Below are 27,593 nucleotides of genomic sequence, written 5' to 3' on the forward strand. Positions count from 1 at the left end.
GGACTTTTCTGGAATCTTGCAGTAATGCCCACTGCATGTGCAATGTCTGGTCTACTATGCATTACATAATGCAACTTACCAATCATTGATCGGTATTCTTTCTCATTAACCAGCGCTGAGTCATCCTCTTTTGATAATTTGCAATTGGTCACCATTGGTGTACCAACCGGTTTACTATCTTCCATGCTAAAGGTCTTTAACACCTCTTTGACATACTTGGACTAAGTGATAAAGATTCCATCTTTCATCTATTGAATCTATAGTCCAATAAAGAATTTAATCTCCCCTATGAGTGACATCTGAAATTCTTTCTTCATCACATCTGCAAACTCATGGCTCATCTTGTCATCTCCACCAAAGATTATATCATCCACAAATACTTCATAGATTAGGATATGATCTCCTTCTGATTTCAAGTAGATATTTCTATCTTCACTTGTTCCCTCAAATCCAATCTTCACAAGATGGGAATGCAGGCATTCATACCATGCTCTAGGTGCCTGCTTTAGACCATATAAGGCTTTATGCAGCCTACACACCATGTCACTATCTTTAGATAGGGCAAACCCATATGGTTGCTCTATATACACCTCCTCTTCAAGTACACCATTTAGGAATGCAGATTTTACATCCATTTGATATACTTTGAATCCTTTAAAAGCTGCATATGCAAGAAGCATACAAACTCCTTCCAATCTGGCCACAGGAGCAAAGGTTTCTCCATAGTCTTCTCCTTCTTCTTGGGAATATCCTTTACACTCCAGTCTGGCTTTGTTTCTAACCACTTTGCCATCCTCATTCTTCATCTTTATGTGCCTCTTTGAATGATTTAGGCTCAAGTTCAGAGATCATACATGAGTTTTCTCTGATTTTCCTTCTTGTAAGGATTCTTGCATCCTTATCCCCTATGATCTGCTTAGGATCATGGTTCAACTTAACATACCAAGGAATGGTCTTGACTGGTTCCTCTTGCTTTTCTTCTTCATCCTCTTCTCCATCAGTATCAGCATCTATATTTACCAGTGTAGGAACATTGTTACTAGTACTTGGTTGACTGGCAACCGGTTCCCAGAAGGTTGCAACTAGTTCATTTACCACTTGCTCACTGTCGGTTTCCTCAGGTTTCTTAGAGGTTTCATCAACTCTCACATTGATGCTTTCCATAATTCTCTGAGTCCTATTGTTGTAACACTTGAGAGCTTTTCTCTTAGTGGAATACCTTAGGAATATTCCTTCATCACATTTTGCATCAAATTTTCTCTGGTGTTCGCTCCTCTTGATATAACATTTGCTACCAAACACTCTAAAGTAGCTTACAATAGGTGTCTTACCTTTCCAATACTAATAAGGAGTTTTATCCTTACCCTTCTTGATGAGTACCTAGTTCATTGTGTAGACTGTAGTGCTCACCGCTTCTCTCCAAAAGGTGTGAGCAACCTTCCCTTGGATCAACATAGTTCTGGTAGATTCAACCACAGTCTGGTTGTTCCTTTCTGCAAGGCCATTCTGCTATGGAGTCCTGGAGGTAGACAGTTGCCTCTTGATGCCATGTTCTTCATAGTACTTGTTGAATTCACCGGAAGTGAATTCCCCTCCTTGGTCAGCTCTAAGGCACTTGATCCTTTTGCCGCTTTCCTTCTCCACTAATGCTCTGAAAGCTTTGAACTTTCCAAAAGCTTCAGACTTATCTTTCAAGAATGTGACCCACATCATTCTTGAGCAATCATCAATCAGAATCATAAAATACCTATCACCCTGCATGCTCCTAGTTTTCATAGGACCACACAAGTCAGTATGCACAAGTTCAAGTAAATTGTCTACAGTAAAAGATTTACCTTTGAAAGTAGAGGAAGACATTTTCCCTAGTTGACATTCTCTACACATAGGGTTCTCTGGTTTGCTCAGCACTAGCAGTCCCCTAACTGCCTTGATCTTACTGGCCTTGACAATGTTGTCAAAATTCACATGACAGAGTCACATATACCGGTTCTCTCTTCAGCATATTGACATCAATGACAACATACAATGTCATTATGTCCTCATGCCAGTTCACATAATGCCAATAGTGTAATGCATGTCCCCCTCTACCCCTAGGTGGTCTAAGTGGTCTCCCTACCTCTAGCTCATGTCTCTCCCCAACCTCTCTTTGTCCACCTCTACCTCTCACCACCCTCCTCACTGCTCCTCTCCTTCTCCTCCTCCATCTCCCTCCATCCCTTCCATCATCATCATCCTCCCCCCCACAGGCTCATCTAGATCTATCAATATTGGTAGTGGATGTGCTGCAAAAAATGTATCATACTCTACACTTATACCTACATCTGCAACATCCCTGTGTATATCCCAAGGCATTAGAACCATCTGCTCAAACAGTGTCACTGTAGCATCATAAGAAAAATTGGCCCCTAGTGAGCCTACTCTCGTACTATCCGAGCAAACTCCCCTGATCCCCGAGGCATCCTCTGCTACCATCCAAACTTTCTGAACACCCTATCAATCAAATGTCTATCCAAGATATATGGCATCCACCCAATCAAGTACCTACTCCTAAACACATAGGGTAGCTGTATGGCATCCTCCTCCCAATCCTCACAATCTAGATCGAGTCTCCATATGACACTATCTATGTCATCAATCACTAATCTCCAGTACTTCACCTTCTGAATCTATGGCTGGGAAGTAACCATGTTGTACAAATGTGCAAAAAATTGTCCATATCCTCTCCCTCTGAAATGAATAGGCCTCGTCACTGCAATGTGCTCATAAGCCTATACCTATAGCAACTTCACCCTGCATCCTAACCCACAGCCACCAAGATAGACAAACTGGTGCAGCTCATGATACAAATTCACCAAGGTACATGGACCCCATGCATATCGGATGTGCTATGTAACCAATGTCTCTAGTGTCCGCCCCCAACCAATAGACATGCCTCGTGTTGCCCAATCCGGACATAGGTATCCATTGATCAATCCCTCGACCACCATTGGTAGTCTTTGTCTAGTAGCTAGCATCACCTCCCAGCTAACGTGACCTTATCTCATCTCTAGCTCAGGGTCTCCAAAGACTCATCTCAGCGCATCCCTATCTCCCTCTCTATCATATGGTACCTGTGTGCCATGGATAGGAACCCTCAATATCCTATAAATATCCTCTAATGTGCCAGTAATCTCACTAGACAGCAAGTGAAATGAACATGTCTCAGAGTACCATCTCTCTCCTAGAGTAGTCAAAAAATTCTCTATTCGCCCAAATCTTAGGAAGATACATTATATGTCTCAAACACATGCCCTCAATCACTGCTTGCTCCTCAAATGTCAGCCCTAGCCACAACCTCTGTGTCACGGGGAACCTCTCCCTAGTCTCAATCATGGGCAAGGACTCCTACATCCAATCAAACCAATCATGTCAATCCTAGTGCTTATCTCTATCACATGGCATTGCATTCTAGTGTATATGTTCATCACATTGCACTTGATCTTATTTGGAGGCACCTGTTGAGTGAATCCTATCAGCAGTTTATCTAATTGACAATGTATGTTCATCACATAATTGTCAATTCGTGCCTCTCTCTCAGTTTGTCTTCCCTAGGGCACTTGTTGAGTGAATCCTCTCAGCAATTTATCCCACTAACGATGTATGTTCATCACAGAATTGTTGACCTATTCCCTACAAGACACAAACATGTTTCTACAATGTAGACGTGATTTTACTCTACCTAAATGCATTTCTTTGCCCTAGACATGCCTAAACTACATAGACATGCCACTGCTCAACCTAGACACACTTTTGTGACATAGATGTGTCCACATGACATAGATGTATCCATACTTTACCTAAATGCGATCATAATCATAAACGTGTTTATCCTTTACCTAGACACGACTTTCTATCCTAGACGTGGTTTTCCAGCAAACACCGATTTTTCATTTTTGTTTACCTAATCTAACATGCATTAATGACAATAATAAATGCAAAAAAGTACAACATGGCTTGAAGGTACTTACCAGCTCACCCACGTCATCTGGCCTCTGATATCGTCGGACCCGATCGAACCTGTGAACTTTATCCATCACCGCTAACTACTCTAAGCTCTCTCTCTGCACTCTAAACTCTAAGTAGTGTGAATGCAAATGATGATGGTTTTTCTTGTGGGTCCTATCTTATAGGCTTCCCTACCTTCGTCCCTTCTATTAGTTTTTCTTCCTGAGTCAATCTTTTTCTTGCCTGACCTTGTCATCCTATCATGTCAATCCTTTATAGCCTTTCTTTCTTATTAAGAAATTGTCTGCGATCTTTTCAACCATTTTCATCCAATCTCTTAAGGGGGCATGTCATTCCCATCATGGGGCAACTTTGTATCATTTAATCTTATCTTCTTTGAGCCAACAAGACAAGTTGCATTGTCTCAAAGAGGGGCAAAATGTAGACACCTAAAATTGTCTTCTCTAATTAAATAAATATTTTTATTTAATTAATTATTTTATCCTAAGTCTTCTATTAATTAAATAAATCTTTATTTAATTAATTAATTCATTAATCCTCTTCTAAGCCTCTTTCCTCATTTAAATAAATATATTTATTTATTTAAATTGTCATTTTCCTATATTAAATAAATATTTTTATTTATTTAATTAATTCGTTAGCCTTGTCCAAGTGGTTGAGCTTAACTAGTTAAAAACACTAGGTTCTCACTATGGAGACCCAAGTTCAATTCCCAATAGGGACATCTGAAGTGGAATTCTAAGATGTGACTCTTGGCCTTCCATAGGATGGGGAAGGTCTTAGGGTCAATCTAATCAAACATAATAATAATAATGATAATAATAATTCAAGGATATGTAATGGGGATGGGGCCCCCTACTATGTCCCCATTGGTTCATAGCTCCAGTCAAAAGCTATTCAGGCTTCGGCCAATTACCGATCAAAAAAAAAAATTAATTCATTAGACTTTTCTACCCATGACATGTGTCATTCATCTCTTAATTCTTCTCTTACCTACCCTCTTTATCATTTAATTATTTCCTCTACCTACCCTCTAATCCTAGCCGACCATTTACCTTTTACACCTCTTAATCTTACCCCTCCATTTCCTACAATGTCTTCTATATAAGAGGAGCCCCTCTTCATTATCAACCCTAGTGAATGAGCATTCTAATCAATCTTATGCAATCAAGACTTCTTGTGATCAAGCTATCAACCACATTTCCAATGTTTGTTGAGCACTTATGCACACATAAAATCTGAGAGCAAATATATCAAGCAAGATCAATGGATATAGGAAGAATGGAGATTCAAACCCTAGTGCACATGTGATGGTATAATATTTTGATTTTGTTGATTTTCATTATCTTAGGTAATCTTCATTGTGTATGGTGGATTGCTTTCATTGATAGGTTAGGGTTTTGTTGTTGAATCCATTTCAATCTTTCAATATTGTTATTTCCATTATCCACTTTTTACCATATACACTTAGCATAGTATCATTTCGTATCTAGCATAATGACTTTCATGATAGTTTTCATCATAGTTTAGAATTGCATTGTTTATCTCATCATAGACCATAGCATTGTATTATCATATTCTCATTTCTTGAGTTGTCATCTTGCAAATATCATGCATCTAAGAGCCATCATCATCTGAACAAGCGAGGTCCTCAAGGATAGAGAGAAATGAGGCAATTTGAGAGAGTTCTTTGAATTGTTTTATTTTGTATTTTTAATCATTCATGTAATGCTTGATTGGATGTTTGTGTAATTGTTTGTTATTAATTAATTTACACTAATTTTACACATCATCACAGGTGGCAGGAGAGGATGGAGGATTTCCATCATCTTAAGAAAGATTCTTGCTTTGAGATGATTCTATGCATGAGAAGTGTTGTTGGCTTTTCTTTATTGCTTATCATTTTTGTTGCTAATAGTTTTTCAAGAATACATGTATTGTGGAGTTTGGTTTCTAGAGACAGGCAAAGGGTTTGGTGTAGAGCTTAGTATGGATGGTTTCATTGGATTTTGTGATATTGTTATCAAGAATTATTTTTCTTACGAGGATTAGAGACAACATGATGTAGCCCTATGTATGCAAATCTCAATATGGATTATTGTTAATAATAATTTAGTGCCTATGATTCAAGGGTTTAGGACTAGGAGCTCAAGAATTTATCTCATAGTTACATCTTTACAAGGATAAACCTTTTGGGTCATGAGGGAGCTTGATGGAGTTTTGTTGATTTGAGATTTATTTCCTTAGAATTTTTTTTTTCTCAAGAATATGTATTTATCTTATTCAATCAACAGCTTTTTTGATGTAATCCTTAAGGGAAGGTCCCTTGGCAAGGTGAAGTTTATTTATAGGAACAATATAATAAGAGGGGGAATGTTGGGGTAATTTCTATTACATTATTAATTTTGTAGATATGGTTAGAAGTAGTGAAAGTTATGCAGCTAGAAAATTGCTTTCTACATCTGTTTATATATGTACTCTTTTATCAAAGAATAACATCAAAAAAAATTATTTTCTCTCTCCTTCAAATACAATTCGTATCTTATTGAGAGAATATATCTTGCTTGATCTCCATTTGTTACATGTGTTTTTATTGCAAGTGATTCATGTTCTTGTGGGGTTGAACAAATAAATCCAACATCTAGTACCCTATGAGAAAATTTTATAATTGTATAATGTATTTGTAAGAAAAGTAATGGCTACTAATCAATGTTTAGATCCTACTAATCAATGTATAGATCCTAATAGAATCAAATTTTAACATATATGATTTTCTAAGTTGTAAACATTGAATGTATTTACTAACATCTTTTTCATAGATCTATGTGCACCTTGACACAAAATAAAGAACATAAATGACAAAAAAAAGTTATGACATGATTCACATAGGTCCCTCAAATTACACATTTAAAAAAGATATAGAAATCTAGAGGATTAGACAACAACAAATAAAAGTAATATGCTTTTGCAAATCATTATATTTTATCTTATACAATTATTCTCTATAACTATGTTTAACAATGTACTCTCTAAAAAACTATAGCTCTACAACTTTTTCCCGCTCTGCAACTTTTTTTGAATTCCTGTTATGCTTGTCATTTTTGTGAGGGAGGGCTAGGGCTCCCTGGATCTTGACCCCCTCAGCTATCTTGCAGATTTGTCCAGATCTGGCTCTTGTGTTGCCCGCCCAAGGAGCTAGGTGGGCTCCCTCGGTTGATGCTTGCAATGTGGTGTTGCACGAGGCCCCCTACCTTGAGAAGATTCCACTGGTGGCCCCCAACTTGGATTACCCCAAAAAGGATCCCAAGACTAAGGCTATGGGACCTTTTCCTGGGGAAACTCAAGAAAGTTCTTGGAAAGGTGCCCTTGTTGGTAACTCCAAGTCTGAGATTTCAACGCTGCAACCAAAAGTTATTGCTAGTGAGGAGGGCCCTGAGATTTGCCTCCCAGATAGTATCATGGATAGCATTGCTTCCTCCCTTCACCTCTTCTTGGTAGGAAGATTATTAGCCTTCAAACCCACTATAGATATGGTCAAAAGATGGGCCGGTTCCAGATGGAAAATAAAAGGTAGTGTCTCGGTCTCTACTATGCCTAGTGGACTCTTCCTTTTTAGATTTACTACAGAAGAAGACTTCATCCATATTATGTCTAGTTCATGGTCTTATGGTAAACATTTCCTTAGTCTCTCCAAGTGGAAACTAGGGTTTGACCCAAGTGGGGACCTCCTTAGACTGGCACCGATTTAGATCAGACTCTTGGGCCTCCCGCTAGAATTTTGTGATGATACCATTTTTAGATGGAATGGAAACTCATTTGGTTAGTTTGTTGTTGTCGACAATGTAATGATGCAGAAGTACAGACTTGTTTATGCTTGCCTTTGTGTGAATATGGCTATTAACAACCTCCTCCCTAACTTCATCGCCCTTAAATCCAAATGGGGTAAATGGACACAAGCTATGGTCTATGAGAACAACTCCCTGTATTGTCAAAGGTGTGGCAAACATGGTCATGTTATCGCAGACTATCTGGTCCTGCAACCTCTGGAGAAAAAGTTGAAGGAGAAGCTATCGTCCCCGAGTATTTTCATTGAGGAGACAACTAAGAATGTTACCCCCCCTAACCCCCCGATTTCCGTCAATGTTATGGGTCAGACCAAGGACATGATGGGAAAGATGGGTCCTCAAGATACCACTGAGGCTTTTGTCAATGTTATGGGTCAGACCAAGGACATGATGGGAAAGATGGGTCCTCAAGATACCACTGAGGCTTTTGTCAATGTTGTGGGTCAGACGAAGGATCGGATGGGGATGGCGGGTCCTCAAGATACCACTATAGAAGGCTACCCCTTCTTGGCTAGTATTCTTAATATGATAGTTAGTACCCTTGACTCCAAGAAGGTTCCTTCCCCCTCGAGGAGATGCTTGGGCCCAGAGCTAGAAGAAGGAGATATCCCACAAGCGAAGATAGAACAAGAAGTTCTTAAAGTGGATGTGAGAATCAATGAGAAGAAAAGGCACAATGATTCCACTCCACCAGTAATCATGCAGCTAATACCCAACTCAGTGGGAAGTTGTGGGAGGAGTATATGGAGCACTGGGGTTGGGACCTCACCTACCATAGGGATTGGTTTGGACCCAACCTCCTCTTCATCTGCTAGCAGATCCATAGGGGATATCACTACTCTCGCTCATGGGAGTCTCTCTGCCCCGTGATTGTCGATGGATAAGGAGAAAGTAGAATGGCAGGAACCAAAAAGAAAAACTAGAGGAAATAAGAAGGCGAATGTGGGAAATGACCCCAAACCAGGCAGACCCTCTGAGAGGACCCTTAGAGCTAAGGCAATGGCTAGGGAAATTGCCAGTGGAAGGCAATTAACTCTGGAGACAACTCAGAAGGGCAAGAAATGAAGTTACTTTCTTGGAACTTAAGGGGTTTAAACAGCCCCCAAAAGTAGTATGCTCTTAAGCAAAGCATACTCATCGATAGAGTTGATATTATCCTAATCCAGGAGGTGAAAATGACTTACCAAAATTTTGCTACGCTTGTTGACAGTTTATGACCGGGTGCTACCTTCCATTAAGTAGAGGCAGAAGGTGCTTCAAGGGGAATTTCAACTCTTTGGAATAAGAGAACGCTGAATGGATTCACAGTTGGCTCTTCTCATAGATTTCTTACCACCAGGTTCACTTTGAATAACTTCTCTTGGTTCTTATTCAACATTTATGCTCCTAATACTAGACATGGTCGGGCTCTGATTTGGGAGGAAATAACTACCTTCTTGACTAATAATAGGGAGGACTTGTTTATGTTAGCTAAGGACTTTAACACCCCCCTTTTTCTCTCTGAAGAGTTACAAGGTCTATCTGATTACAGTGAGAGTATGCTTGACTTTTCCAACTTCATTAGAAATAATTTGTTACTTGATCTTGACCTTCATGGGAATCCTTTCACCTGGTCTAACAATAGAAAAGGCACCAATCTGATTCAAGTTAGGCTGGATAGGTTTCTGATCTCTGCTAAGTGGAACATTGGCATCAATTCCTCGCTATTGTCTCTCCCACGCACTATCTCTGACCACTCCTCTATCTTCATATCTTGGGTTGACAAGTAGAACCTTGGCCCCTCACCCTTTACGTACGATATCATGTGGCACTCCCACCTGAACTTCAAACAATGCATTCAAACTGGTGGAACTCTCCTGTTCAAGGCTCGACTATGTTCAAAATTGCTAAAAAGTTGGAAATTATTAAAAAGGAGGTCAAAGCCTGGAGCATATCTTCCTTTGGGGATATCTTCAAGAGAAAGAAGGAAGTTGAAACTAATTTAGACCGCCTCCAGAGGACCATTGCAGAGGGGACCTCCTCTATGGACATACACAAAGAGGAGGAGGTTTGGAGACACAAATGGAAAGAAACCATGAACCTTGAAGAAATTTATTGGAAGAAAAGATCCAGGATCCAGTGGCTAACTGAGGGGGATAGGAACACCTCCTTCTTTCACATCAACTTCAAAGCACAAAAGGAGGAACACTATCCAGTCCATTCTCAATAACAGAAATGAGGAATTGGTGGACAATAATGAAATTGGTCAATGAGCTTCCCTTTACTTTGCTAATGCCTACACGAATGATAGGGCCATAAACCTACTGAGGTTAGTGAAAGGCTCCTCAATATCATCCCTCAAGTCCTCAATGAGGTTGACAATGAGCTGCTGATAAGCCGAGTGTCCGAAGAGGAAGTCAAAGACTATGGCTGCCTTTAAGGCCTTGGACCTGACGGCTTCCCCCCTGCTTTCTTTCAGGTCTTCTAGGATACAGTGAAGTATGATCTAACTAAAGCTACCAGGGATTTCATATGCATTGGAAACCTCCTGAAGAAATTGAATAACACTTTCATTGTTTTGGTGCCCAAAGTTCCTGACCCAAAGCTGATGACTGATTATCGGCCCATCAGCCTATGTAACTCGGTTTATAAAATTTTCTCTAAAGTTATTATCAACATAATTAAACCCCTTCTTAATAAGTGCACCAGCCCCTCTCAAAGAGGTTTTGTTCTGGGCAGGCAAATTCCTGATGCAGTCATTACTGCCCATGAGGGCATCCACTCCATGGAGAGAAGTTGCAACCCAGGTATGGCTCTCAAACTTGACATCTCTAAGGCTTATGATAAAGAATTGGAAATTTTTGTATGTTGTCCTTTCTAAGATGGGTTTCCAGGAAAGATTCATCAATATTATCAGGGTGGCGGTGGAAAGTGTTCACTATTCGCTGATTGTCAATGACACCCCTTGGGGTTTCTTTAAGGCTGGGAAGGGGCTAAGGCAGGGGGACCCCTCTCACCTTACTTGTTCATTATGGTAGCTAAAGTCTTGAGTAGAAACTTCTCCAATTTAATCAGAGCCAGAAGAATCTCGAGGGTGAAAGTTGCTTCCACCTTTCCTCCTATGGTTTTGCAACAATTTCTTGATGACACTTTCCTTTTTGGCCAATCGTTTGTGATAGAAGCTAAAGAATGGAAACATCTGCTGGAAGAGTATGCCCTTACTTCTGGTTAGCTTATCAACTATTGCAAGAGCAAAATTTACTTTTTCAACATGGATAAAAACCTCTAGGGTAAACTTATGCAAATCCTTGGGTGTTGTGTAGCTGATCTCCCTGATTCCTATTCGGGTCTCCCCCTCACTATTAAGGAGGTCACCTCCCAATTTTGGGAATTAATTTTAGAAAGAATGTAGAAGAAACTTGCTGGCTAGATCGGAAAAACTCTAAGTAGTGTGAGTAAACTCCAGCTTCTGTCGACCTCTCTTCAAGGTGTCCCAATCTACTTTCTTTCTCTGTTCAAGATTTCCATTGCTATGGCTAAGAAACTTGAGAAATTACAAAGGTGTTTTCTGTGGTTGGGGTTGGAGGAAAAGGCCAAAATCAGCCTAGTCAATTGGGAGATGGTGTGCAAACCTAAGTGCATGGGAGGTCTAGGGATTAGAATTTTTTTTTATCTAAATAAGGCCTTGTTGACTAAATTTGGATGGAACCTTATGAAAAAAAAAACTGACTAGAGCAAGATTATGAGGGCTAAGTACTTCAATCACGCCCCCTTCTACTCTCTCCTTTCCTCCGATGAGCTCCCTTTAGGGTCTAAGATATGGAACAACATTGTAAAGAACATGAAGCTGCTCAAATAGGGTCTAAAATGGCAAGTTAGCAATGGTGAGAAGATCAGATTTTGGGAAGACAATTGGATTGGCGACAGACCCCTTGTCTCCTCCTGGTTCAATTGTCTCAAGGACACTCTCAAGGACTCGTTAGGCTCTCTCGTGATAAACGACATCTCTCCCTCCCACTGCTAGTTTTGGCTCACTGATGGTCTGGGAAACAACCCCCAATGGGCCCACTTGGCTGGAGAGTTACAATCCCTTCTTGAGAAGATCAGGATCCCCTATTTTACTCACATTGATAAACTTGTTTGGGTTGCGAACCCCTTAGGGACATTCAGTGTCAAATTGGCCTACAATCTCTTGTTTACCCCCATGAATGATTGCTACAACTGGAGAGAAGTTTGGAACTCTCAGCTCGTCCCTAAAGTTAACTTCTTCTTATGGATGACCCTCCACGAGAAGATCCTTACTATCAATAATCTTAAAATGAGGGGATTTCTTCTAGCCAATATGTGTGTTATGTGTAATTGTGCAGAGGAAAGCATAAATCACCTCTTTATCCATTGCCCCTTCGCTTCTATGGTCTAGAACAAAATTTTGCAAAAAATTAATCTAGCTTGGACCTTCTTAGAAGACTTGCAGCAGTTTATCAGCAATTGGAAGCGCCCCTCCGCTCACCCGCCGATCAATCTGTTTTGGAGACTCATACCTCCCCACATCTATTGGCATATCTAGAAGGAAAGAAATAATCAGATCTTTCATGGTACCAACAACTCGGTTGACATGGTGGCTGACATAGCTGAGAAGCTCCTTAGAGAGAACACCCTGATCTGCAAATGGAAAACTCTACAATCTACCCCTATGGTTTTGATCGCAGCTGGATTAGAACTTAGAATCTGCCATACAATTTCCTTCGATATGACAATTCAAAAAAAATGGAGAGGCTTAATACCAGATGGTCAACACCTCCCCCTCCATGGCTCAAACTTAATTTTGACAGTGCTGCTCGAAGTGGTTTTGCGGCAGGAGGTGGAATTATCAGGGACAACATGGGCAACCTGGTTCTGGCCTACGCGAGAAATTTTGACTCTGTCTCGAGCAACATGGCTGAGGCCCTTGCTCTCTTCCGGGGGCTTAAGTTGGCTCTCGGTATCAATGCTAAAAGACTAATCATTGAAGGGGACTCTATGTTGATTATTGAGGTAGCTAAAGGAGTTTCAGGGGTTAGCTGGATGATCAACAACGTCATCAAGGACATCTGGTCCATGATAGTTTGGCTGGAGGAATTTCAAATTTAGCACATCTACAGAGGAAAATGCATTGGCAGACTCTCTGGCTATGATAGGTCTGGAGATAAAAGGTACGAGGTGCTGGAGACACCTTGATTCTCTTACTAATAAGTAGAAATACCCTTTTAGGAAAGAACAAATTGCTTCTACCAATCAATGATGTGCCATATATTTTCTTATAAGGGGTCGCTTTGGCTGGCTGCAATGATAAGCTGCTAGAGGGAAATTTTAATTCAAATTGGGCGGGATATGCCAAGCTAGCCTCATGTGGTCCCCACCTTCTCCGTCTGGTGCTGACATGGTGAGACACCAAATCTTGCATCATTGATGGATTGAAACTCTAACTTTTAATCATTAATGACAACAAGAATACCACTTATTACCAAAACTGGAACTTAAGATCTCTTCATAATGACGATCTTTGCAAGTTGGCGGAGAAATTAAGAGGTGTCCCTTTGCATGCTTCCTGGAGCTAGCAGATGCATGCCTTGGGAAACACCACTAAAAATAATTATTGCAACTCGCACAATACCTTGGCTATTTCTCGGTCGATTTCTCTTATCTCCAACTCTGGTTTTTCCCTCTACATATCCTTCTTCAGGTCTGTGCTACAACTCAACTTCACTCTGGAGGAAGCTATCATGGGGGGGACTTAGTCTGGGTGGAACTGAACACTATTGATGACTGTTTTCATAATGACTCGTGTGTCTGGATGTATGCTAAGGAAGGGGGAATCATCTCATTCATGGAAGTCATGACAGGGTTTGACGAAAACCTCTCCATGCAAGTTTGTCAATAGCTGGAATGATAAGTGAGTGGTCATGGGGGACATTTCATTTGAAATCAGTGAGGAAGTTATCGCCCAAGCTACGGGTCTCTCTATGAAGGGCAGGAAGTGGAAGAAAACAAGCAGGGTTGCGGACGAGAATGGCATGAACTGCTTCTTCAAAAAGGGCGAGGAACCAGCCAAAATGCATGGGGGTTTCAATAGGGAATGCTTACCCTACCCGTGGGACCAGGTGTGTAAGATAATTATGAAATACTTTACCCTCGAAGGAAGGTATGACATTTTTTACTATTACCATTTCCCATTGCTCAATCACTTTCACAACCATGACACCATCTCTTTTTCGTTCTTTCTCCTACATGCCTTGGAATCTACCATAAAAGATGTTCGTCATTGCATGATTCAATAGGGTAATTATACCATCCTCCACCAGGGGCTGATGTTCTGGCTTTACAATTTTCACAAGGCCCTGTATACCCCTAAGCCCATCTCGGTCCAACCTACTCCCTCCATCCAGGGCCCCTCTGCTGGTTCTAAAAATGGACTCAAAAAGAATTTGAAAAAGTCGATGACGCCTTGTCAATCCCCTGACCAAGGCCCTCCCTTCCCCCTCAAAATTGGGGAGAAAAACAAAAGCAACCCCTCTACTGCGAAACCCACCACCAAGAAACCCAGGAAGGAGCCTAAAATCCTTCTTGTCGAGTTGGATGCGGAGTAGGGTATCACCCCATGCAGGTCCCACAGGTTTGCTAACAAGCCCCAGATGAAGCAAATCATTGTGAGAAAGAACTATGCTAATGAGGAAGAGGATGACTATGAGAAAGCGGAAAGTGAAAAGGGGGAGGAGGAAATGGAGGCTATAGAGGGCCCAGATTCCTCCAAACTAGGCACAAATGTCCTTGATTCAGATACTTTCAAGGAGGGTATTAAGAACACCTCCCCTGTTTCTAACACTTCCCCACCACATACCTCTAAGGGGGACGGAAGGAATTCTGAAGGTGGGCCAACTACTGCAGATGGTTGGGAGAAGGAAGAGGTGGTGCAGTGTACGGGTTGCAATGCTATCTCTCATGACTTAAATGGTGTTAAGAAAAAACTAGAGTATCTGAAGTCCTATATCAACAAAATAGGGAAATTCATCATTAAAGTTATGCACTCTTCGGCTACCTCTTTGTGCTTGCTCCACCAGGAAAAGGCAGAACAGGGCGGGCTAGAAAGCGACACCACTAAGGAACTGTTCCAGTTCCTGGCGAAAGACTGGACTAGGCTTATGCTCTCTAAGCACATGGGTGCTGAAAAGAACGATTAATGGTTGTTACTTTTCCCTTTTGTTATAGTTTTTTTCGTTGGAACGACTGGTTCCTTGGTAATATTGCTACTTTTAACTATTACTATAGTTTAAACTATATGTTGGTTTACTGCTACTTAAGGCGCTTTTTGGACGAGATTGTTTTCAATCTTGGGTTATCCATTAGCGGTATGCAGTTTTTGTTTTTGAGGACTAAAGTAGCGATTGGTTGTCTGTCGTTAGGCAGCTATGTGTGTGCTGGTAGTGCTTTTTTCTATGTCTTCAAGTCAGCCCACTTGTTTTGGCTGCTTTATAAATGTACTCTCCATAACTCTATTAAGGTATCTGATTCAAAATATTAATACAAAATAGATAATAAATATATGTTTTATATATCAAACACAATACTAATATTTTGCAGTTCATATTTTTTTATAATAAATATTTTGTGAAAATTCCACATGTTTACATTTGAAAATATAAATATTTGTTTAACGTTGAAATATCTAACTTCTTATTCATTCACAACTACGTATATTCAATTTGACTAAATTAAGTCATTTACATCAATGCTTTATAATTATTACATGTACTTATATTTATTAAATCTACTTAATTGCCCTATATTAGTACATAAAACATTCAAAAATTGATTTATTTTATTCTTTGAAATGCAATTGTTGCTACATAATAAATGTAAACCACTACTATTTTAGTAATTGAAAAGTAGTTGTTTACCTCAAACAACATAAATACCTAGAACCAATCACATTAACAATAATTTATTTTTATTTATTTTTAAATGTTTTCACTTTGGTCAGTTAGCTATAATCTTTCTGTGGACCTCTGGTAATTTGTTCCACGTAGCTTGGCAAGGCAATTTCGAAGCATGGGTCCGCGACCCCTTACATGTAAGACCTATTGCTCATGCGATTTGGGATCCTCATTTTGGTCAACCGGCACATTCAGTCGCAATATCTGTTGGTTTGCCAGAGGAAGGCGGGGTGCTTCCCAGTTACTCCCTTCGACCGACCTCTCCTAATAGTAATAAATAAAGAAAGACAATTGGAGCTCTGGAAGCCCTTGTGTTTATTGGATCTTGGACTTGACATTTGATAACAATTGAAAGTATAAATATTTGTATTAAATTGAAATTTATGACATTCATCAGATATACATTAATCAACATATTAAACAATTTGCAATGCAATAATTTCTTGCTATTGACATATACTAAAAACTAATTCCATAATTTCATATATTCTGGATTCAGTTGTATAGAACATTTTTTGCGTCAAAAAATTCTACATAACGAAATCGAGAAGCAGTAGAATATATGAATTTAGCATGGACTATAAAAATCCCATCTTTATTTCTATAACTCTTCAATTAAATATATGATTTTTCTCATCTATAATATATTTACTAAAGAGGTTTTTTTTCTAGATTTTTTTAAGAAGAAAACAAATTAAGATTTACATACTAAAAACTAACTCCTAGCCTCTAAAACCAATCGAATCGAGTCTCCTTTTCGTACATGGAGGGGTTTGTCTGCTTTCAAAGCATTTTCCTTTTTTAGGTCGATGTTTCGATGTATGTTTGACTGCCTGTTTTTTGTGTGTTTGGCTTGGATATGTACACGTCGGCGCTTGCTTATTTTCTAGACGTTTTCCTGCTCTTCTCTTCCCGTTTGAAACAACGAGGAAAGTTCTCAACGCGCCTGGGGTATGATCTATTTAATTCACGCTAGCTTTCCTCTTCCACATAAACTCATCAGTCATTACCCATCCCGCTATTAAATCCTGTTCGCCCTGCTCTTTCTTTCTATTTTCTAGAGGGATTTTAGCATTTGAACTAATGGCATCTTCTTCTTCATATTACCAGCAAAATCAGGAAATTAATGCTTTCTCTGGAATAGAACCTCCTGGCAGAAAGAGGAAGGTTTGTGAATCTTCTACATTGTTTGATGTTTTCATAAACCACAGAGGCCCTGATGTCAAACAAACTTTGGCTGCTCAGCTTTACAACTCCCTTACGCAGCTAGGAATATGGACGTTTCTCGATAGCGAAGAGAAAGAACTGGGAACTTCCTTTGCTTCTATTATCGACACAGCCATCCGCTCTGCTAAGGTACACATAGCCATTTTTTCCAAAAGATATGCAGAGTCCCCTTGGTGCCTGGATGAGCTGGTTCTAATGTTAGAAAGTACGGCCAAAATCATTCCTGTGTTTTATGAAGTGGAGCCATGGGAACTCCGCCGCATTGAAAAGGGAGTATACGCTGATGCATTCAGTAAACATAAAGAGAAGGGCAGGCACCTCGAGAAGCTTAACGTGTGGAAGGAAGCCCTTCAATCTCTTTCGTTTATAGCTGGAGAAGTTATTCACGGGTAATCTTTATGTAATTTTGGCAGTTTAACGGTATATAATTCCTTCAATTTTGGTTTAGCATTTTGTATCATGAAATCCTCTTATTTTTTGATGTCGCAGTGATTTGGGCGTTTGCCAAAAGATAGTAGCAGCTGTGCAAAAAGAAGTAGAAAGGACAACACTTTTACATGTTGCCTTACATCCAGTGGGGCTTAACAATCTTGTAGAAGATTTTGAAAGGCGATGCCTTGACGAACTTGTACAAGATTTTCAATATGAGTGCGAGCAGCAAGGAGGGATGCATAAGGATAACGTAGTTGGCATTTTTGGCATGGGCGGTGTCGGGAAGACAACTCTTGCCAAAGAGTTGTTTAACCAAAAGAAATCACAATACAAAGCAGCAAGTTTTCTGTTTGATGTGCGAGAAGCGGCTGTGAGAAACGAATTGCCTTCTTTGCAAAGTCAGCTTCTCAAAGATCTCTTCAACAAAGATCTGAGTTTTACATGTGTAGAGAAAGGAAAGTGCTGTATAGAAGATTACCTACGAAGGAGCCCCCGCAATTTAGGCTTCTTGATTGTTGTAGATGACATCGATCATCTGGAGCAGTTAAATGCTCTAATGGCCAAGGATGCCTTAAGTGAATCTTCTAAAGTTATTGTCACAACGCGTGACGTTGGGGTTCTTATATCTGCAGGGATAACTGTTGCTTATAATTTAAAAGGAATGGGTAGAGCTGATGGGAGAGAACTCTTCTGTTGGCATGCCTTTGACCGATCCTATCCGGATAGCGGGTACGAGAAGTTAGTTGACTCCTTTGTAGAGTTGTGTGGAGGCTTACCTCTGTCTCTGCAAGTTTTGGGCAGGCACGTTCGTGGTAGAGATGGTACGCATTGGAGGTCAGAACTGATTAAAGTTGGCAAGACGCTGCCTCGGGACGTAAAGAAAAGACTGCGAATAAGTTTTGACGCATTGGAGGATGAACAGAAACAGATCTTCATGGATATCGCTTGCTTTTTTGTGGGCAGACTGAAGAGTATAGCAGAGAGAGTATGGGAGGGATCAGGATGGGACGCCCAACTTGCATTGGTAACACTCAAAGAGAAGTGTCTTTTAGAAAGAAAAGAATCTGTGAAGTATGAGGGACCTGTATTGAGAATGCACGACCACCTGAGAGACTTGGGAAGAGAAATGGCAGCTGAGTTCAGCCCTCCTCAACGCCTGTGGCGTCCTCAAGATCTGAAATCTTTGGTACGCTTCTTACATTTTCAGAATTTCCCCTTAGCATTGTAATATTCCAAATCTTGTTATTACATAAATAGAAATCTGAGCTGCTTCTTGTGCAGGACTCAAAAGATTTCGAAACTATACTCGCCAACACAAATTTCAGGTGTTTCTATTCCATTTTCCAGAAGTCCTTGGGCTCTGAAGTTACATTCTTTTTAAGTCCGCCAAATAATTGCTTTGAGAAGTCAGCTTCCTTACTATGGCTTCAGCTTAATCGCAATTCCACAGAACAACCAAGCATTCCTCCATGGATTCCTCTTCAAAATTTGCAGTATTTGAAAATCAAACACGGACATTTCAGAAAGTTGTGGGAGAATGGAATACAGGTATTTTGATATTTTTAAGCCAAAATTTAAAAATCCTTTAAAGATATATAGGGGAATGCGTCATGTAATTGTTGCGTCCGGAATATTTTTTATTATTTAGAGCTTTACACAAATTTATCTTGAATTTCAGGCACCGTCTCAGTTGAAAGAGCTGCAAATATCTGAGATCTCTTTGGAAGAGTTTCCAGATTTAGTAGGAATATCAAAAGATAATTTAGAAAATGAGGAAGGGTCTAGCATTGTCAAAGCCCAGATGAATTGCCTTGAAAATCTACAGATAAAGATCAAAGGTGAAAAATGTGTATCTGGGATGATACTCAGCAGTACAGACTATCCCAACCTTAAGTCATTAAAACTTAATGGCTTGGAAAATCTTATGGAAGTGAATTTAATAGGTGTAGACACATTATGTTTTCTTCATATTAAAAATTGTAAAAAACTGAAAAGATTAACAGGAACATCCGAGCTTATAAATCTTGAGAGGTTAACCATTAGTGATTGTCCAGACCTTGAGTTGGAATACTTGTGCTTCAGGGGCATGATGTGTCTGGAGAAGGTAAGTTTTGGTAGAAATGTTAAGGTGAAATGTTTTGAGTTAGATGGTTGTCCAAAATTAAAAGCAACAGAGTTTTCTTGTGAAAAGCTTGTAGAATTGAGCATTCGAGGCTGTCCGAAGCTTGAGAAGTTGCCAGATTTTGAAGGTCCAAGCTGCCTCGAGAGGATTCTAATTGATGGATGTGGGAAGTTGGAAAATCTTCAATTAAATGGTTGTCAGAATTTGAAAATTGTGTCAGGTAACTTTGAGACTACAAAGTTGTATATTTGTGGTTCTCCTGAGCTTGAGGAGTTGCCAATTCATGCCACACTTGTCAGTCTGTCTATAAAAAATTGCAGAGATTTGGAAAGAGTATCAGGAACTGGTGAGTTTATGGAGCTTGCAGAGCTGATTATTATTGAGTGTCCTATGCTTGAGAAGTTGCCAAGTATTGCCAAATCGACCTCCGTCAAGAAAATTGTGATAGAGTCTTGTGAGAAACTACAAAACATATCAGGAACTGGAGAGTTTATGGAGCTTGCAGAGCTAATTATTCGTAAGTGCCCTATGCTTGAGAAGCTGCCAAGTTTTGCCAGATCGATCTCCATGAAGAAAATTGTGATCGAGTCTTGTGGGAAACTGCAAAACATATCAGGAACTATTAAGTTTATGGAGCTTGCAGAGCTGATTCTTAGTGAGTGCCCTAAGCTTCAGAAGTTGCCGAGTCTTGCCAAGTCGACCTCCATGAAGAAAATTGTGATCGAGTCTTGTGAGAGACTGCAAAACATATCAGGTATTGAAGAGTTGCATGCATCCGAATACATGCAACTTCGCTATTGCAGTAATGCAGTAATACAGAATTGCATTCACAAGTTGAAGGTAATGATTTCAATACTCCTGTTTAATAGGCAATCATAAATATCATTTTTTATTGAAGTGTCTTATTTATTGCATTAGAAAACTTCAGCTTTTTTTTTTAATTTGTCCTTACAAAATTTTATAATTTAGTAACGTTTAGCGTGATCTGTAAATGAACACAATATTTTGTGTTTTTATTTCAGAGTGTGCCAAGGAGAATGGATATGATTGGAAGAGCAGTGCCTGGAGCGGAGTCAATTTTAAACGAATATCTGTTTTCTGACGTTCGAATTGGCGCCGATGCAGTTACTGACATCGTTCAATTTGGTGATGAAAACAGTGATGACGAAGACAGTGATGATGAGAGGGAAAAATGGGAAGTATTGAGTGCAGTTATTGTGTGCTTTGTAGTTGCGGTTGATAGATCCTCTAGTTCACTTGAGGATATAAATCAGTCACTTGAAAGCTATAGCATTAAAGTGCGTGAAGGGGGATGGATAATTACAATGATAGCATGTGATCGGAGCCTCTCTTCTTATTGTAAGAAAATTTCAGATGTTTTAACGAGGTATGGAGTGATGAAAAAGGGGTTTCGGGTAGAGCTGAAGAAAGATGAAGAATCGAAAAGTTTGAAAGTTTTACAAAAAATTGTTGATAAGCTACATCATGGGTGCAGAGCGATAGTTTTGCGGGCAGTGAAATAATGTTATTTATTGATTATTAGACTACAAAGGAGAATTTCACTTCTCAAATTTGTAATGGTGAAATTAGAATACAGCTTCATTTTAGTATTATCTGCCCTAGTTATTTTTGAAGTTTGTAAAGGCGAAAAGAAATTAATTGAACTCTTAAATTCTAGTGTTTATTTCACTTATTTGGAAGTGCAAGATTTGAATTTGTGCTAAATTCATTTTTTTTTAAATGGAGGATTTCTATGCAATTTTTAAAATTATTTTTAAACAATAATAAATTAATTGAGAGAAAATTATTTATTATTTTAAAAAATAAATGTAGTAATTTTATAATTGATGATGGAAAATAATGTGTCAAATGTTTACTTCATCTAGGTTTTAGAAGTTTAGGACATTCCACGACATACCTCCTACTATAAAAAATGATTATATGTTTGCTCATTATGTTTACCACCATGGGATTCAACTCCATGGTTGTTGAAATGATCTATTGTGTTCCACCTACTTTTTAGTCCAGGTCAGTTATACATGTTGCTACGCATTTTGTTGATTTGTCTAGATTAACTTTCGGTGTAAATGTGGCATTTTACCAAACAAGTTTTACCTTTTAGGTCTTATTTATATAGTATTACCTGGGTATCTCTTAGGGGATTATCATTTTATGTTTCAAGTCATAAGATTAAGATATATGTCATAATCTTATGTAGTCCTAGGTGTCACCTTGGCCAATCTAAGTTTTCCATTGTAGAATCATTCCATGATAATCAATTATTTTTATGTATTAGTGTACATTTTAATCTTTTGATAAAATAGAATCATTCTTTTTGTATTGGTGGAAATAGAGGTTCACTAGTCTAAACATACAAACTAGGAATCCAATTTCAACAATGTTTTTGTAGTGTCATAAAATTGTGACCCTAGCAATTTTTTACTGCATTAGGGTCCTCGCACACGTGAGATTGAATTCTCTAGCTTAATCGGAGACCAGAGATTGCTCAACCCTCAGAAACAGCTTCTTTCTTGGCCTCTGCATCACCCTATTCACACTCTTCCCTGGAGAAAGGGGTAGGACAGGGGCATGGTGCCATTGTCCCCCTTTGACAGGGGCATGGTGCCCTTGTCCTTGCCCTATTTTGGGGCAAGACCCTTCCTAGCGTTGCATTGTTGGTTGTGCATTGGGTGGGAAACTCCCTCGATGTCGGCCTGTGACAAAAATCAAATCCATTAACATGAATTTAAGGAGGATTTGTCCTCTCATTTGCATAAGTTGCAGTTGGATAAGATTGGAGTTTGTTAAGTTGCATAAGCGATCAAGCATTCAAGAGCATTCAAGCATTTTTTTCCAGCATTGGGAATTCTCAAGTCTCCCTTCAAGGCTAGGTGTTGCATTCAAGTCAAGGATTCAACCATTGAAGAGGAGATTGATTCCAACATTCAATTCCACACAAGCATTTCTACCAACATTGCTATCACAACCTCCCTTGAGGTGATTTACAATTCAGTCTTTCATTTACATCTACTTGTAAGTACTTTCTTTCATTAATTGGTTAATTCCATAACTGGGGTTTGACCTAAAAGCAAACCCCCAATCCCAACCCATTTTTCTCTCTTTTCTATGTGTAGGTTGCAGGTGCACAGCTCTACTTTCGGATTTGAGCTCCATTTGTAGAGGTGAAAAAATCCTTTTCGTTTCACGAATTTTTCGGAGGACCGTGTATGTTCTCATCACGGTCCAAGAAAATTTTCCTCAAATTTGCAAGGTGACTTCGTCTCGACTTATTATTGCCAGATCCAAGTGCACAGCTTCATCCCATACTCCGATCTTAAGTTATAATTAGTTCTTTGTCACTTTTGTATTACATAATTCAATCAATTCCTTTCCATTTCAAATAAGGAAGAGGGGATCAACTCGTCATTCCCATTTCATTCAAAATTCAATCTTCATCTTTGAAGGTTGAATCTAGTGAATTCTCCTCTCCTCTTCCAAATGTAATTTGGTGAAAAGTGTTTGAAGGGTAATCAATAGTGAAACTCTCATCTCTCCTTGAGGGAAAGTGTAGTTTTCCTCTTGATCTCATCATTCACCATTTTTCCACATTATAGTTTTATTAAGGTGAATAAGATCTAATAGGCTCAACCTCAAACCTATTGAATAGGAGGCTAGGCACAAATTGAATTTTATTTACCTTGTTTAGTTCAAAGTTGTAACTGGATATGCAATGATTAAATGTGAGAATTAGAGTTAATGATGCAAAGTTGATAGAGATCAGCATAAACATATAATTTATGAACATATATATGCAGACATCAAGTACAGATCTAGAAATGGAAGAACATAGGAACCTATGTCTGAAATCAAGGCTAAAAAAATGTGGGTCAATGTTCCTAGGTGGCCTTGTCCAAGGGTGTCAGATGCAGATATTAGAAACAAATTCGAAATGAAAATGTCAATAAAAATTTTCTCTTAAAATTTCATCAAAGTAGTGTCGAACAATGGGGAACTAGGCGACCTTATTCATGGTTTTTTCACTTCTTCAAAATTTGGTTGTGTGCCTCAGTTAGCAATTTTTGGATTCATAACTCTTCCCTTCATAATCTATAGCTTGCACACACAAGAGAAAAATTATGGAACAATGGGTTGATAGGGGTTTGCTTAAGTCAAACCCTAGGTTGGAATTAACCTTTATGATGAATAAATAAATAAAAAATAGATCTTATCCTTGCAAGGAAGAGGCTTGATTTGAAATTGAAATGTTATACCTTCTTTATGGATCTCCTTTACTTTGAAATCTTCATTTTAAAAGTTTGATATCTTCATATATGATTTCATTGATGCATTCATAAGAATTTGATCATGGATGTCATCTTGAATGATTGAAATATGAATAATTGACCTCTCCTTCATTGCTCCAATGATGCTTGATTACTTGATTACTTGAATGCTTAATGTGGAGTAAATTTCCTTAATGAGAAATGCTTCAAATGATTCAATAGAACTTGCTTTTATACCTATCCTCGTGAAATGTATTGAAAATTACAAAGAAGGCCAAAATTGGAAATAAATTCTCGCTCAATATTTGTTGACTGTTAGAGGGTTTCTATGAGAATTTGCCTATAGCAACCAAGATCTAGAGTCCAAAGAAATAGCACATAAGAGTGAAATAAATGTGACAAGAATAAACTGTATTCCTTTCAAAAAGCAAAATACCCAACTGACTAAGTTGATTATTCAATTACAATGTAAATGAACTTGCTTATAAATACAAGGCTATGAGAGCACACAACCATGACATATGGATCAATTAGATACAAGGGTAGGTAGGGGAAGGTAGGAGAAATAATAAAATATTCCACAAGAGGTGGATCGCCCATCGAAGGTGGAATGTGACAACAAGATAAGACCTTAAAAGGTGGAATTTCTCCTACAACCATCTTTCCTAGATGCACACTTCCCTAAGTGTCTCATATGCAAACTACAATGAATGCATTATCCTAATTCAACTTAAGTAAAGTGTAATTATGAGACATAATTTACACCATTTTAATTTAGGTCCTTTTGGTAGGGACAAGGGCACTAGGCACCCCAGTCCATGAGGAAAAGGGCACTAGATGTCCTAGTCTAGTCCATATGGGTTAAACAAAGGTCCTGGAAAAAAGTAAAGAATGAAGATCACACATTTGGCACTAGTATGAGTAGAATTAGGCATAATTAGGGCATAGAAAGTAGATATAGCCAAGTGAGTCCTAAGTGGGTATGAAATTGTATGAGGATACAATTTATGATGCTATGTTTAGCTCCCACTTTAGCAGAAGCATGAACTTACACTCATACTCTTGATAAAGTATAAAATAGAATTAAAATATTTTCATCAAGTTATTAAATATGCAAGAAACACTAATCCCCCAAGGACTTAGGATCTTAGCAATCTAATATCAATATAAAAGGAGTAAGATATGGCGAGGAGATATATGGCTTCTTGGTCTAGTAAAGATATGCTTATTCTGAACCATATGAGGAGAAAAAAAGACTTGACTTCTTGGTCTAGTAAGGATATGTTTACTACAAGTCATGTTGGAACAAAGAATGAAATTACAAAGAAGTTTTTGGTTTGCTAAACAATCTAAAAAAATTCAACTGCAAATTGTGTGTTATAGCATGCACCAAACACAAATATTACAAAACAAAGCCTTAGTTTGCAAAGTAATATGAATATAGATCAATTACAAAATGGGTGTTGTAGTGTGCACCAAACATGTCATGGTGTGTGATCAAAGTGTACAAACCAAACCTCAGTGGTGTGTGAACAAAGTGCAACAAAGAGTGGAGTTTATTCCCTCAAGTTAAATTGATTATGTATGCCTTACTGGAAGTAATTTATTTAAGGTAGTGTGTACTCATACAAAAGATAAGTACTTCACAATAATGAAATGCCCCTAAGCATGTGCAAATCAAAGGTAATTGTCACAAGACACAAAGAGAGAGCACATAAGGGATCCACTATTTGGGGTCAATATGTGGATCAAATAAATCATATATATCAAGTATTATTGTATTTGAATTAATCTCATACCCCAAAGATAGTGGAACTACAAGCACAATTGATGAAGAACCCATAAAATGAACAACACAATTCTTTTTGTGTCAACATGGAAGAAATCAAAATGAGAGATCTCAATTCTTTGCATCATCCACAAGTAGACAATAAAAAAAACACATTTATGACAATAGCACATTTACAACATAAGATGAACACAACATATAGAAGAACAAGCATACAAATGGATGAATGTCACAACAAATTCTAGTTCCTTTCGTTGCCTTGCATCAATAGAGAAACAAGGGTCATCCAAAGAGATCTTAACATAACACAAAGACACATTAAGCATCACATCATGAGGGAACACATCACATGCAAATGAAGCTATTCTAGCATATCATCCGCCACTCAATCTTTCTTAACATCACTTAGGGATGGTGGACAAGATGTAAGAGGAGCCACAATAAAGTACGGTAGATGGAGCTGTAGTCACATAAATCTGTCTAGCTTAATTAAATGAATATTTGCTATTTATTTGATTAAAAATCCATTAGCCAACAGTTAATTAAATTAACATTTAATTAATTCATCTTCAAATCATTCTCCTATTAATTAAATAAATTATTCAATTTATTTTAATTAATTCATTAAACCAAATTCACAATCAATTAAATGAATAAATCCTATTTATTCAATTTAATCCCCTTTCCTCTTTTAAATAAATTAAATAAAACATTTATTTAAATCATTTAAACCTCCCCCCACTTCCATTCTCCTAAAAATGCGACTTGCACATATTTGTTGAAATAAATGAATTTTATTTTAATAAAAATCCTATTTTCCCTCACCCACCAAACCCACTTGCAATCCTAATCTCCTTGTAGATTCTTCTAAACCCTTCCTAATTAACCTAATCCATCCCCTAATTATTGTCGCATTCCTAAGCAACTTGGAGTCACTTCTCAAAGACTCCAAAGTCTTTGAAAAGCATTTATTGCTTTGTGTGTTCAACAAATTAACCTCCAAAGTCTTCCAAACCACTAATGGCTCTTACATAACCATTTATGGTTAAATCCACTTGCACCGATGGTTAGGGACTTTGACCCCTAAACTCAACCCTCATGTGACCCATGTGTCTCCTCAATCATTTATTGCTTTGATCATGGTTATCCCATTAACCCTTGCACAAGAGTTTACCCCTTGGATAAAAGCTTTATCCAATGGATAACTCTAACTCAACCATAACCCCAACTCCCAAGTTAACCCTCAGGTCAAGTCAAGTATTTAATGCTTATTCCCTCTCCTCTCAACCCCTCTCATGTTGACACTTGTCATCCTGGGATTGGGTTGAAAGCCCTCACATGGATTGAATATCATTCAATCCTGACCCTTGTTGAGATTACTCAATCTCAACCATCCATTGCTTCATTTTTCCTATAAATAGAGCCCATTTCTTCATAATCCAGATCCTGAAAACTTGTATGCATCTAAGTTATAGAGAATTTTAGAGAGCATTTAGCATAAACCACTAATACATTGTTATTTTGCCCTAAAATAAATCATTTTAGCATCATAGCATCTAATATTAGCTTTTATTCACATTTGCATAGCATTTTAGAGTAATCATCTACAATCTTGAACCTCCATAAGGCATCCATAGAGCAAAAAGTTGTTGAGAGCTACACTAATTTGGAACTTGGAGAGGAGAGGAACAAGGGAGAAAGAGCTAAGAACATGTTAGAAGGTATTTGGAGATGCCTTGTTATATTTGCTTCCATAGTTAAATGTTTTAGCATGTGTTTTAGTGTCTCTTTTGATATGCACTGCAAAATGGGCAATTGTTAGGCTAGAACCTGTGGTGGAATAACACACAAAAACACAAGAAACAAAGATATAAGTTATGGATACACTCTATTTTTGGTGCTTAAAACAAGACAAGACAAATTTCATTTTATTGTATCAAA

At 38.4% G+C, this 27,593-nt stretch overlaps 2 protein-coding genes across 2 annotated transcripts; both read left to right on the forward strand.

The window, feature by feature from the left end:
* Positions 1-12,596: 12,596 nt before the first annotated feature.
* Positions 12,597-12,959, forward strand: LOC131856426 (uncharacterized). The gene has a single exon (XM_059208217.1). It carries the CDS (start codon positions 12,597-12,599, stop codon positions 12,957-12,959), a length of 363 nt encoding a protein of 120 aa, XP_059064200.1.
* A 2,086-nt stretch (positions 12,960-15,045) lies between these two features.
* LOC131027792 (disease resistance protein Roq1) lies at positions 15,046-21,273 on the forward strand. Its single transcript, XM_059208218.1, has 7 exons — positions 15,046-15,214; positions 16,605-16,750; positions 16,910-17,415; positions 17,516-18,644; positions 18,740-19,006; positions 19,137-20,420; positions 20,603-21,273. Exons 1-7 carry the CDS (start codon positions 15,046-15,048, stop codon positions 21,101-21,103), a joined length of 4,002 nt encoding a protein of 1,333 aa, XP_059064201.1. The 3' UTR covers positions 21,104-21,273.
* The last annotated feature ends 6,320 nt before the right edge of the window (positions 21,274-27,593 follow it).

This window comes from Cryptomeria japonica, chromosome 7, assembly GCF_030272615.1.
Source record: "Cryptomeria japonica chromosome 7, Sugi_1.0, whole genome shotgun sequence".
NCBI lineage: Eukaryota > Viridiplantae > Streptophyta > Pinopsida > Cupressales > Cupressaceae > Cryptomeria > Cryptomeria japonica.